A 14,204-nucleotide genomic window follows, 5' to 3' on the forward strand; every position below is an offset into this window, starting at 1 on the left:
AGAATGATTCTAACTAATGCCAGTGCGGAAGACATTAGTCATAAATTTAATGTCTTCCCATTATAACTAGTTATAAATTCCATGGAAAAGCACTGGTAGGCATTTGAGCAATTCTCCTTGATGGTAACAGCACAAGTAAATATTTTTAAGATTCGTTCTGCTAATTCACCATTGTCAGAAGTATTAGCAATAGAGGCTGTAAATTTCAGAAACTGAAATGCCAATATCCCTGCATGACCCAGCTGTTTCTTTTGAGCTGATAGTAGAGAAGCAGATGATGTCCTAACCTTTGGACAGCTCAAAGTGAATTTGCAAGCTACTTCGTGCATCTCAAAGTGAATGAGTACACTATGGTTGAGTGTATCATGCGTGACCATGTATTACCGGGGGGAGGGGGGAATTCTTCTTGAGAGGCATTTACTCACACTTACATTGTAGTGAGCAACAGCTGGTCTCGGCTTCTTATGACATCTATGAAAAAATAGTTGCTCCCATGTATAATGGTATACGTTGTGGGTGCTTGTGATGTTTCCACTTATTTCTTAGCATATGAAATGGTTCTTGAGAGTTGGAGTTGATTAAAAAGACATACTATTTCTTATATGTTACAGGTAACTGCATTTGTGGACTTATGGTACAAAATTGATAGATATCAAAATATTAGCTACATTAGGGGATTTAGAAAAATGTATTTTAATATAACTATTAATTGCTATAGAGACCTGTTTTTCTTAATCCACTGCATGTGTTGCCGTTTCTTTTTTAGAATTATAAATTAGCATTCTACCTCCTCCCTAGTTACTTAAAAGATGGAATAATCTTTGTTTGTCAAATATTGACATTATTGCTAGTTTACAAATTTCCAAAATTGAAGTTGATTACTGGTTTTTTAATGCAATTTTTAATTTATCTAATGCTGTATTTTCAGATAGGACTAGATTGGCTGAATTTAAGAAGGTGCTTGAATTTCTTGCTGTTGCTTCTTCAGTGCAGCTGGGAATGACTTGAGAGGACAGTTTCTCTCCTGTAATTTAAAAATTACCCTAATGGTCTATTTTGTTAAGTTTTCACTTATAAAAGCAGCAAGATTTCACCGTGCTCTTGGGTTTAAATTACTAGGTGTGACTTGCTATTGCCTGTAAATTGGAGGGCAGCTGCTGTTAAACAGAATTGGAAGGTAATAACAGGATGAGTAATTAGAGGTGCCCTAAAAGTATTTCCTGGCATCTACAGGAAAGCAAAGAGTGTTTTATTCACCCATTCAACTTGCTCTGTATTATTGGAAGTGTTATCTTGGAAGCTAAGTGCCACTTAATGTTAAGCGTGACAGATGTGTTTCAAGTATGCACTGTCTGTTTTAGTGTGTGATGGACACCTTAACATTTGAAGGTACAGTGGTGCCTCTCAAGACGAAAAGAATCCGTTCCGCGAGTCTCTTCGTCTTGCGGTTTTTTCGTCTTGCGAAGCAAGCCCATTAGCGGATTAGCGCTATTAGCAGTTTAAGGGCTATTAATGGCTATTAAAGGCTTAAGGGATTAGCGGATTAGCTGCTAAAAGGCTATTAGCAGCTTAGCGCTTTAGAAAAAGGGGATGGGGAGCGGAAAAAAATTTTCGTCTTGCGAAGCAAGCCCATAGAGAAATTCGTCCTGCGAAGCACCTCTGAAAACGGAAAACCCTTTCGTCTTGCGGGTTTTCCGTCTTGCGAGGCATTCGTCTTGCGGGGCACCACTGTATTTAAACACACAGGACCATGCAGCAGACATGAGCTTTGGAGCCATGGTAGAGTGTCTGCATGTACAGATGTGAATATCCACCTCACAATGCTACATCTCTTTTTGCATGTATATAGAGCAGTCTTTTATACAGACTGTAAAGTTGCCCTTATAGTGCAGTTAGAAATGTTTTCAAAGCGCCTTTTGTTTGGCCTCTGTTCAACTAATTCTGGCGATTGTAAGATTTATCCCAACACAGTGGTTCTCCAAGTAGAAAGCTGCCCTTTACGGTAGAAGATCACTAGGTCTGTGATTGCCAAGTATGAAGGAAAATGAAAGTTCAGTTTGCCCACCATCCTGGCCGCTTTAACCAGGACAATGCTAGAGCTGTAAGATTTTCCTCATCTGTACCAATTCAGGCAGCAGATGATGATCATGTTTGAATTTTCTTCCCCATGCCTGCTAGCTAGGAAAGAATGTTGAACCTAGCTTCCTTCCTTACCTTTTAGGGTTTTTTATTTGTTTTATTTTATTGTGGGGAATGTGGCTGCAGCCTGAAGTTACACAGTATAGAGAAAGGGCTCATTATAAACTGGCCAACAGCCTTGCAGTAAAAAGGGTCACTGTGACAATTTGAGAACTGCAGTGCCAGCATTGCACAGAATTTCTTCATACTATATCCTGTTTATTTGTATAGCTAGGCCATCAAAGAGATCTATTGAAAATACACACAACTTTGTGCAATAGTGAATTCACTAGGGGCAGGGACGTGTCTGCTTTTTGCTTGTAAAATTCTGTAAAAGCATTGTCAGCCGTGATATAACTGAACACGATAATAATCTGTTCACCCCCCTTAATCTCCTAATAAACACCTGTCTGTGCTTGAAGTGCAGCTCCAATGACAAGTAGAAATCCCAATGAATAATTTACAGAAGTATGTTAGTTTAGCAGTACTGCCAAATGTGCATAATTTTCTTGTTGAAGATGTCATGTTTCATCGTTTTCTAGAAGCTGCTGTTCATAATGTGGTGGATTATGCTGCATTGATAGACTTGTGCTGTTGATACCATAATGAGAGGTTTTCAAGTATAAACATCTGATGAGTGGATCACCTTTTTAACAAGGAAAAGAAATTCAGAAACAAAAAGTTTTTGATGTGCTCAGAGATGTTTTAGGAAAGCTTTTGGTGCTGATATGTAGAGCTAAGTTATCGTGCAGGTTAGTTGCAAGTTCTTGGTCTATTTTCATTCCTTACTGGCATATTCTTTGTAAAACAGCAGGGTCTTAACAGCAGGAGTGAATATATGGAAATAACTATTGTGCATGCTGGCATTGCATCTAGTTTGACCCTTGTGATCTGTACTTTGGGGAGTTGCATGGAAAGGTCAGTATAAACTGTCACTGATAACAGGCTTATTATGTAACTTCCACTACTGACGTGGCAGGTGGGTGGCATATCATCTGTGACTGTATCCATGGTCGTGCTTACAGAAGCATGGATTACAATATGCATGCTTAAGATGTTTCTAAATCAGGATATGTTGGGGTTCACTGATTATGAAGCCCATTTTCTGTCATACTAAATTAGAAGTGAATAGCTTGCCTTTCCATTAAGTATATCTTCTTGTTGGCATTGTTTTGAGAGAAGGTGCAGGGTTGGGTTTAACTTTAGTAGAGAACTTGGCAAACTGGTTGGATCTTTACAATGTTGGACAGTTGCTATTGAGCATCTTGTGTGTTTGTGTGTGTGTGTGTAAAATCACTCTCCCCCTATATGCACACAATGTTATTAACACTTGGTTATCTTTCAAGGTGTGGGCACTGAAACTACAGAAGTTCCCCCAAGAAAGTTAGGGCCAAATAATGGATAATGCTATGGTCTGTGAGGTGTTTCCAGGATTGCAGCTATTTAACAAACTAGTTTTGGTGTGGTATGAAAAAGAGTGGTTTAGAACAGTAGCCTTGAATAAAATGACTTGTAATGGCTACATACATGCCTTAGACTCTTTGTGAAAGGAAGCTGTGAACAGTTAAGGTTTTGAGTCTATGGCAGCAATGGGCAGAGTTCACACTTTCAGGATCTGCCTCATTTTTTACTGGAATCCCGAGAGAGCCACTAACTGGAGGCATGTGCAAAAGAGATAGAATTAAAGAATTCTAGGCCCAGGAATTTGGTTTAAGTCCCAGAATTGAGTGGAGCTCACAGCCCTTTTGCACACAAGTCTTTGTTCTTCCCCTCTGCCAGCTTTCTTCATTTTAGCGGCATTGGGGGGGGGGGTTATTGTGCTAAACAAGGTGCCAAATATCCTGGCTGATACATTTCAAAATTCCCTCAGTTTCCAAATAGATTATGATCTACCTCCTGCCCACCCCCTGGTCTATGGAATTGATCACATCCACTCAAAAGGAAGAGCTTCAGCATGCCATGAGCTTAAGAAAAAACAGCAATCATAAAGGGCAAACCTCTTCTGCTTTCAGTGGCTTGATCATACTGTGAATGCATACTTGCTACTCAAGTTCTGGAATTGCAAGCTGCTGCTTATGAAAACAAAGACTGCTGTGTCATTGTTAGCAGGCAAGCTGAGATCTTAAGCACCTAGAGAGGAGCAGTTAACCGATAACTGTCTTGGCTGCTTTTTTCAACCATTTCTTAACAAAGGAAAGAGAATCCAGAGTCACGAAAAAGCATGTTTCATGAAAACATTCCCCAACAATAGCAGATCCTACGCACAACAACTTGCATCAAGGGTCAGTGCAGTATCTATTAAAGTCAAACAAGAGATCGGCATATTGATTAGTTTGTGAATGGACTTTGAGAGATAGATGTTACATTTTTACTGCCTTGGAGGACTTTGAATTTTGGGCATGGAGGCAAGATACAGAAGCTAGATAAATTGTGAATGGGCAGTAAAATGGCAAGTGCAGTTCAATGTAAACAAGTGTAAAGTGATGCATGTAGAAGAGGCCAAAAAACTTGATTTCACATATATGTCTGAACTGGCATTGACTGACCAAGAGCAAAGCCTTGGTGTTGTGGATTGCTATGAAGCTGTTGGTTCAGTGTGTGGGAGCTGTGAAAAAGGCAAATTTTCACGCTAAGGATGGTTAGGACAAGAACTGAAAAATAAAAGCACCAATGTCACAATGCCTTTCTAAAGATGATGGTGAGACCACACTAGGGGTACTGTGTACAGTTCTGGTTGCCTCGCCGCAAAAAGAATACAGTGGTACCCTGGTTCTCAAACTTAATCTGTTCCGGGAGTCTGTTCGACTCCTGAAAACCTTTTGAAAACCTAGGCATGGCTTCCGATGGGCTGCAGGAGCTTCCTGCACTCAAGCGGAAGCTGCAGAAGGATGTTCGGCTTCCGAAAAACATTTGCAAACCGGAACACTTACTGTATTTTTCGTCCCATAGGAAATCCCCCCCTTTATTTCCCCCCCAAAACCAGGTTGGGGAACAGTGGGATGGCGGCGCCGCGCCTCCCCGCTGTCCCCCGAGCTTGTGCGGCTGGCCGATGTTTGCCTGGCGCGAGGGGCGCTCTGCTTCAGGGTGCCTTGCGCGCCGGGTGGCAGGCTGCTGTCCGCAGCACGGGGAGCCCTGCGGGAGTTTCCACAGGGCTCCCCATTCTGCAGATGTCTGCCCGGCGCGAGGGGCGCTCTGCCTCAGGGCGCGCCGGGCGGCAGGCTGCTATCCACAGCCTGGGGAGCCCTGCGAGAACTCCCGCGGGCTCCCCAGGCTTGCTGATAGCTGCCTGGAGAGCGAGAGGGGTTGGTGCGCACTGACCCCTCTCGCTCTCCAAGCTTCAGCGATAGCCTGTATTCGCCCCATAGGATGCACACAGATTTCACCTTCATTTTTGGAGGGGGGAAAGTGCATCCTATAGGGCGGAAAATACGCTACTTCCGGGTTTTCGGCGTTCGGGAGTCAATTTGTTCGACAGTTAAGCCGTTCAGGTACCAAGGTACCACTGTATTGCAGGATTGGAGAAGGGTTTTTTTTTTTTTTTTAGGGCATTCAAAATGATAAAAGTTGCAGGATTTGGGACTTTTTAGTTTAGAGAAAAGGCAAGTAAGAGGCAACGTGATAATGTTCCTAAAATTATGCATGGCATGGAGGAGTGAATAGAGAAATGTTTTCTCAATGTGCTAGAACTTACAGGCATCCAGTGAAGTTGAATGTTGGAAGATTCAGGGCAGAAAAAAAGGAAGTACTTATTCACACAGCTCATCATTTGAGTGGAATTTGCTCCCACAAGGGGCATCATGAGTAGCAATTGCATGGCTTTGAAAGAGGATTAGACAAATTCATGGTAGATAAAGCTATCAGTACCAATCAGGGCTATCATCTGCCTTCTTGGTAGGAGGCAGTATGCTAGAAACTGCAGGTCAGAAGAGCACTATTCTGCTCAGGTCCTACTTTTGCGTTTCTCATGGGCATCTATCTGGTTGACCACTATCAAGCAGTCAATCATTTTATTTGTATGCTAACTTTCCAAAGTTATAGTCATGCTCAAGGTGGCTAGCATAATTACCAACATAATAAAAGTAGTCATAAACAAGCAAACATCAAGAAGTACACATTGAACCATTTCCAAATAAATCATAAGATCTAGATTAAATATACCAAAAAAAAAAAAACCCCAATACCAGCAACACCCCACAACAATACCCCCTAAATGATACCCCAGCCAAGAGTCGGTCCAGCAGCCTCAGCTTTTGCAGCTGGAGTCAGTCAGGGTCCTGCCCTCCCAGGCCAGGTGGGAAAAGGTCTGGGAGGGGCAGGGCAGGGAGCAGGATGAGTGCAGGATTTTGGAATAGATTGGCTACTGGCCAGAAAGAACTGCTGTTCTTAAGTTCTTTCACTATAAACCCGGGGTAGGCAGAAGGCAGATGGAGATCTACAAGCAGATTGCAGAATGATTAAGAGTACGTCAGGTGAGTTTCTGACCCCAAACTGTTTAACAATAGCAAAATGTATTCCCCACTCCCAATTGGTTTTGAATACCTGTAGCATCTCAAATGTAGATTTTGCTCTCCTATATGCAGGTAATCCCTGTATTTGGGTGAATGAGTTAACTGGCTCCATCCTTTTCATAAGTAAGCCCACAGGCATTACTAGCCTGCAAAGGTCTTTATCAGCATGCTGAGGGATTTGAGGTCTTGATAGGACAGGCAACTGGACCAACCAAAAACAAGAAATTCAGAAGAAATGAATGCAAAGTTCCACATCTAGGTAGGAAGAATGAGATACACACATACAGAACAGTGTAGCACCTAGCTTGACGACAGGATATGTTTAAAAGATATAGGTGTTAAAACAGAAACTGAATATGAGTAGGAATGCTGAATAATTTTGTTCATTGATGCTCTCTGTGTTGTGGGCTGTAGTTCCCATAATCCCTGACCATTGGCCAGTCTAGATAGTTGTTAGGAGCTATACAGTGGTACCTCGGGTTACATACACTTCAGGTTACATATGCTTCAGGTTACAGACTCCACTAACCCAGAAATAGTGCTTCAGGTTAAGAACTTTGCTTCAGGATGAGAACAGAAATCGTGCTCCGGCGGTGCAGCAGGAGACCCTATTAGCTAAAGTGGTGCTTCAGGTTAAGAACAGTTTCAGGTTAAGTACGGACCTCCGGAACGAATTAAGTACTTAACCTGAGGTACCACTGTAGTCCAAAGCATCTGTAGGGCACCATCTTGGCTACTGCATTAGGTTTGTCTTCAAACCACTCATAGCACAAGCTGTGAATGAGGTTTGTTCTTGGCTTATTGCTTGTGGTTTATATGGGGCCAACCAGGGCTTAGCTCCCAACAGTACAGGTGCAGTAGGACCGAAGGAGAAGTGGAATGGTTGTGATTTTCAGTCTTTGCACCACCATGCTGCATGCTCACCTTTAAACCGTGGTTGAGCTTGACCCTGCTTTGAAAGTGACATATGAACCAAGCCCACTAGTTTTTGAGCGGTCTTCGAGGGCAGCCTCATTGCAGCACATTGCATTAACATTTCAGGAGTGTAAAGAACTGTAGCCACTCTCCCTCTGTTTGACATGGCTATAGCTGGCTACGGGTACTTTGTGTCTTGAATGCCACTTCAGCCGCCAATGGGAAGGTCAGATCTAAAAGCACCCTCAAAATTAACACCTGAATCTTTAGGGAAAGTGCACCCCCATCCACAGCAGCCTGAACACCACCTCTCAGGTTAGAGAATGCCTGATCTCTCAACCACATAGGCTTTACCAGGGATTTCAGTCATCCTGATCGTCAAGCCACTCCTCACTTACTGCTTCAGTCTTTTAGTTCTGAAAATTGTAATTGAATAACAGAAAAGGAGCACCCCTTTGGTGACGCACAAGTCCTAAAAGCAGAACAAATAAATGCGTGCTGGCAGTTATGCTAGCATTAAGCAGAATTAGCAGCTGGCAGATCTTGATAAATGAATTGTAAAAACTGCAGTTTGCGTACCCAGGAGGGAGCGACAACATTAAATATTGAGTAAAGGTTTGGTGCTGTGATGGATTCCTCTGTGCACATTCGGTAGCTGCGTATTATCCTCAAGATTAGTACCAAACAACAAAGGCAGCATTGAGACTGCCCCAGTTGTCTTAATTGATATCGGACTAGTTCTGTTAGAGGTTACACTTCCTTCGCTGCTGCTTTGATCCTTCTGTATTTTTCTTTTCTTTTGCCTGAGTAGGCTAACAAAGCAGAATTTCAACAATATGTCGGGGGTCTCACAAAACTGTACGGGTCAAAGCAGATCTTGCGAAAGATCCTTCTGATCCGTTCAGCCTGGGCCTCCTGCTATGTTGAGCCTGTGTTGACTTCCAGTCAAGTGTAGCGAGGTGGTTCTGTTCATGCTCTTGCTACATCAGCAGCAGTGTGCCATATGCTTACCTGGGTTGAATTCAGTGAATGTTGATGGTGTACATGTGGCTGAGAAGCAGGCATGGACTGACTGAAAATGGGAGCATCAGCTAAAGGAGAGGGTTGTGTGAATAGGCCATGAATTGTTAAGGCAATACTGTACATTGCTGCTCCCAATTTTCTGCTGCTGTTATGTTTGCTCTGAAGTAGAGCTAAGGATTCGCTATGTTGAAGGTGTGTCTAACCCAATGATAAATCTTGAAGATAAGCTTTAGTATGCCTAGGAGTATACCAGACTAAGCTTCTGACCTTCAGAACTCATCACAAGTTCTTCCCAGGCAGTCTGATTTGGGGCTGGTCTTGCCATATTGCCAAGGCTGGCTGTTTTCAGAGTTCTGCTTCAAGGCAGTGTATACAATTGCTGCAGTGTTCAACAGGTGGAACCCCTGTGCACTCTGCCTCTCTAGTGGGGTGTGTTTGCTTACTCTTGTCACCCGGGATTGGATGAGACCTTTTAGCATAATCTCCAGCCTACTTTTTATTTTCTTTCTGCACAGCACAGTGTATATCTACAATTCGTCTGAGAGTTTATTTCCATCTTCTTGGTTCCTTTCATTCTGAATAGTCTGTGTCTCTTTCCACTTCATCAGATTCATCAGGATTTATTTTTGATGTGCAGTCCAATACTGTGATGGCTCAAGGAGGTACCTTTGAAAACATGAAAGAGAAGGTAAGGAATTCCTGAACAGTTCTTGTAGCTGGGAGTTTGGCATGTTATATTGCTGCTAGATTCTTATGATCTACGACGGACAGAAATTTGGAGTAGATAGAGACCTCTGCTGTAGGCAAAGCTGTTACCCCTTTTGATTCTTTGATTCCTGTACTACTGGTTTGGGGGGAAATGATCTCTCTGTAACTCTCCATTTCTCCCTTGCCTCCTTTCCTCTGCCATTCCTGCAAGTGACTTTAAAGCCGTGATTGAGACATGTGCATTACCAAAAAAAGAGTGGGGAGCTAGCATTTATTTGGGGGCAGAGATGTACTGGCCAGTTGCATTTGGCAACATATTGAGTCAAAATGTAAGCGTTGCAGTAATAACTGAAGCAAAAGGGACCCAGGTGGCTTCAGTGCTGCTGTGTGTTCATGTTGCTTCCAGCTATAGCGTCTGTGAGAGGTTTGCTTCCTTGGGATGGGCTTCAGAAAAACATTGCCAGAGAAAACAACACTAATGGGCTGTTCCCAGAGCAAAACTGAAACTGACATCAGCTGGAAGAAAAGAAACTTAACTAGTTTCCTGTGTTGGAAGCAAGGGGAAATGTTTGACTTGGAAGCAAGTGGTTAATATGTGACCTGCATATCTCATTTTTCTAGATCAGTGCTGTGAGAGCAATAGTCCCCAACCGCAGCAACAACGAAATTATCCTGGTGCTGCAGCACTTTGATAACTGTGTAGATCGAACGGTGCAGGCTTTCATGGAAGGTGAGTTTTTTAATAACCAGGTTCTATCTCAGATGCTGGCTATCATCTGTGATGGGGATAAATGGTGGGTAGGGGTTATGGGCCTTGCATTGTGAATATGTGCAGTTACAAACTCTTCACTTTTGCACCTCGTTTATTTAGTGTGGGTGTTTGTGATTCTTGGTTTTGTTGGGGACCAGGAAGGTAACATTTGGGGTGTGGAATTTGGTATGGAGAAAGACTGGAAAAGAAGGAAGGGTGTAAGAGTAAAGAGTTCCACTCTAAACATTTATTTCCTTTGCATGTTTTACATGCAAAGACAATCCACATAAAAGGGAAAATCAGTCCTCAGCTCTGTAAACTGTTGAGGGGAAAGTCTCCTGGGCAACTATTTTACAAAGATCACAAGCAAGCATGACATCCAAATATGCATCATTGTGGCAAAATAGATATTCCTGCAACTTTCACACAAGTATACATACTTAAAACGAATATTTGGTTCATGTACGACATATGTGTGCAAAGCCCCCAAAATACTGTTTTCTAACTTTTGAATGAAGAAGCAGCCATACATTTCTAGATTTTACTTTCAGTCAACGTGGGCTAGAAATTTGTTTCTCGGCTCAGACGTTTGTGTGCTTGGATCAGTACAATTTTGCTTTAGCATCTGGGTTCTATATTGCACCATCTTGACAATATAAATTCCCACTTTTCCTGCTTCATTCTTTTGTATATGCTTATGTAGGTACATGAACATTTAAATGTTTATTACTTGAGGCTGGACAAGAGCCAGTTTGGTGGCCAGCCCAAATGTACCTCTCATTAAATGGTAATTGTCTTTAGACTACATAGGGAGAGTTTTTCTTGGCTTTTCTCAGAATGAGCAGCACATTGGTTTCATTCCTGAATATGTTTTCTTTCTTTCTTTCTTTTTTTGCATATACTCTTTCAGAATCTATTTAGGATCCACATGAAACAAAAAGGCCATATTTCGGTATAGGATTGAAACTAGAATTGTACGCACAGAGTTCTTAAACTCTTTTGTCGCTACACTACCATAAAAAAAAAAATCAACCAATGTGTAAATTATCTATGCAATGGCTAGAAATAACTTTTTAGTTACTTGGAAGTTAGTAGGCTGTACTTCCAGTGCCAGGAAACACCTCTGTATTAATGCAGTTTTATTGCTCCAGCACATGCATGCTGCAACACATTGCGTGGAATACTGTGATTCAGAAGGGGGCACACTTGAGTTCAAATTAGATCTCTGCAGCAGCCTGTATCAGTTTTATCTAGTTCTCGCTGACATTTCTTGTGCCCAAACCAAACAGGCACTTTGTAACATACAAAGGCTTTTAATACCACACACAGAAAGAGAAAATTCCTACAAGAGCATTTAGATGCCCCTTGTACGTAAATCCTCATCCCTCCTTCGTTTTCCTGGCTCTAACTTCATGGAAATTCAGGCTCTGCTATATTTTTCTCTTTTTTTTTTTGGTCAAAAACTCTCAGAAAACACCTGGGGATAAGAGGATGGTCTGCTTTCCAACCCATGGGCAGAAAAGAAATATATAATTCTTCCCTTCGTGTGCTATCTGTGCCACATCAGTTACTTATGTAACTCTAGATTCTCTTTTACTATCTCGTGTTACTATCTCCTTTCTACTTCGCATTCATAGCGCATAATTCATAATACATTTCTGCTTACGATTTTTCTTTTTCGAAAACAGGTAGTGCCAGTGCAGTGTTGAAAGAATGGACAGTAACTGGAAAGAAAAAGGTAAGCCTTAATTTGGTCTTGAACTGCAGTGTATTGGGTTGGTTTGGAGTCTTTCTGGAAGGACCATGGGGCTTTCTAAGCCCATCTTCTTGTACCACACACACCAAACGGCAATGACGCAAGAAAAAGAGAATTTGTCGTAGGGCAGCACTGCGGATTTATTACTAGGTAATGTTGATCTGAGAAACTACTCCAGTGTCTGGTAGCTTTTGGAACAAAGTTTCAAAACCACAATTCACTTCTGCTTAGCAGTATTGGTGGGTGGGTGTGTAAAATACTGCCCTGTACCTGCGGGTTGGTTCACAGAATAAGCAGAATATAAAACCACAAACCATTCATGAGAGACGGTATCATGTGGGAACATTTTCAGCTGGCATGCTGAAAAAAATTCCTAGTCCTGCAAAACTGTTCCTTGGCACCTGTCTATTAGGCTTCTTCCAGGTTCAGGGGTAGTTTTCTGATTTCTTGATTAAATTGTTATCCCTTTGGCCAGTGAAAATGTTACTCAGCCATGTCCCTGGCTTCTAAGATTTCGCAGTGTGGTTCTCACTCGCTGTCAAGCACACCTTTTCGGTTGCAAGGGCTAAAAATGGAAAGCTGCAACTCTCAGAGCCCATGAGAGCCCAGTGACACATCCTGTGCCTTTTCTGCATTTGTACAAAATAGTGGTGTGCACACATCTGTGAGTGCAGCCAGTCCTTCAGAATAATTGATGGTTGAGAGCAGTGTTTTTAATGCTCTCCTGCACTAAAGTCTTTCTCTATGCACAGTTGCCATGCATAGTACACTTGGGCCACATTAATCTCAGTCTGTCGGTTCTAATTGTTAAATAAATCCATCCCACTTTTAAGGGATCAATGCCTAGGACGTTCAGCTATAAAGTATCTAATTATCTGATGTTCAAGTAGTAAGAATGATCCTGGAAATGAAGCTTAGCGTTTTCCTCTCCTCTCCCCCTTCCCCCTTGGTGGGGTGGATGTATTAATCCCTAGAACAAAAAGAAGAAAACTAAGCCAAAGCCTCCTGCAGAATCGAGGGCCAGCCTTCCTGACCCCAGCAAGCCAGCATCCACCGAAGAAGAACAGTCTGTAGCTTCATCTGATAAGGGTGGGATCAACGGTTACCATGTCAATGGCTCGGCCAATGACACAGAGTCTGTGGACTCCCTCAGCGAAGGTTTGGATGCGCTTTCCATAGATGCCAGAGAGTTGGAGGAGGGCGAGCCTGCAATGCCTGAGGTGCCTGATGGAGCAGGTTAGTTCTCTGTCAGGTTGTTGCCGAAAAGCAGTACTGCTGCTTGTGTGTGTAAAGAAATAGGAGGGCCTTGTTCTCTCCCTTCTGCTGTGCTTAAATATGTAATAATAATAAAAACAGATTAAATACCTTTTTTGCTGATTAGCACTTTTAACAGAAAGGAGGTCAGCTAGTTCTTTGGAAATACGGTGGAAACTATTCCAGGTTCCCAGAGGAAGGAGATGGCAATAGGAACGAATTCTGTTACAGTCGTACCTTGGAAGTCAAACGGAATCTGTTCCAGAAGTCGGTTCAACTTCCAAAAGGTTCGGAAGCCAAAGGATGGCTTCTGATTGGCTGCAGGAAGCTCCTGCAGCCATTCAGAAGCTTCGGAAGGCACATTGGACGTTTGGCTTCCCAAAATAGTTTGCAAACCGGAAGAGTCACTTCCAGGTTTGCAGCGTTTGGGAGCCAAAATGAGAACTAAGCTGTTCAAAAACCAAGGTATGGCTGTATAAGGTTGGGTATCTAAATTTTGCACTAAAGGCTCACTTAGAAGTGGCTTCATATAGATGGATGCTAGTGTATCTTCTAGGTAGATGAGCGTTCATAGCACATTGTTCTTTCTGGCGATATGGTGCTCTGCCAAAACTATAAAGAGGTGCCTAGGAAAAATAGTTTGGGAACCCTGGCTTACATAATTGCACTGTTTTACTGTGTTACGATCTTCAGATGCATGAAATAGGACCTTCTTTTCCTCCCTCTTTAGTAACATTAGAAAACGGGCTAGCAGACCTCAGTCCAAAGCCTGCCACCACACGCTCTTCCCAGAATGCCCAGCCTCTCCGGGTGCAGCCTGAACTGAGAAGCTCCAGCAAGCCGCTCTCCAGGCCTGTATCCAGCAACCATTCACCTGCCCCTTCATCTCTGACGATGCTGGATGAGGTCCCTGCGTCCTCTGGCAACAAAAAGCTAGGTAGGCTGGGTGGGATCTGTGACTGCTGCATGATTCTGTTGTTCATTTTCTAGGCTTCGCTGAGCACATCATAGTTTCGCCGAGCAGATCTGGAAACAGCTACAGAGTGACTACATTTGTTCTAATTACTGGGCTGAAAAGTTTTAATGTGTGCCGCCTCTTGCCTCACCATGG

General features: G+C 42.7%; 1 protein-coding gene across 3 annotated transcripts in view; it reads left to right on the forward strand.

Annotated features, from left to right (window-relative positions):
* SPATS2 (spermatogenesis associated serine rich 2) overlaps positions 1-14,204 on the forward strand; it is a 46,791-nt gene that overhangs the window by 19,235 nt on the left and 13,352 nt on the right. For all 3 annotated transcript variants that reach the window (XM_083427613.1, XM_083427614.1, XM_083427615.1), the window contains exons 3-7: positions 9,233-9,312; positions 9,954-10,062; positions 11,772-11,821; positions 12,814-13,075; positions 13,824-14,030. In XM_083427613.1, coding sequence (XP_083283739.1) covers positions 9,233-9,312; positions 9,954-10,062; positions 11,772-11,821; positions 12,814-13,075; positions 13,824-14,030 — 708 coding nt within the window. The remainder of the gene's footprint in view (positions 1-9,232; positions 9,313-9,953; positions 10,063-11,771; positions 11,822-12,813; positions 13,076-13,823; positions 14,031-14,204) is intronic.

Source organism: Podarcis tiliguerta (assembly GCF_965153285.1).
Source record: "Podarcis tiliguerta genome assembly, chromosome: 2".
Classification (NCBI taxonomy): Eukaryota; Metazoa; Chordata; class Lepidosauria; order Squamata; family Lacertidae; genus Podarcis; species Podarcis tiliguerta.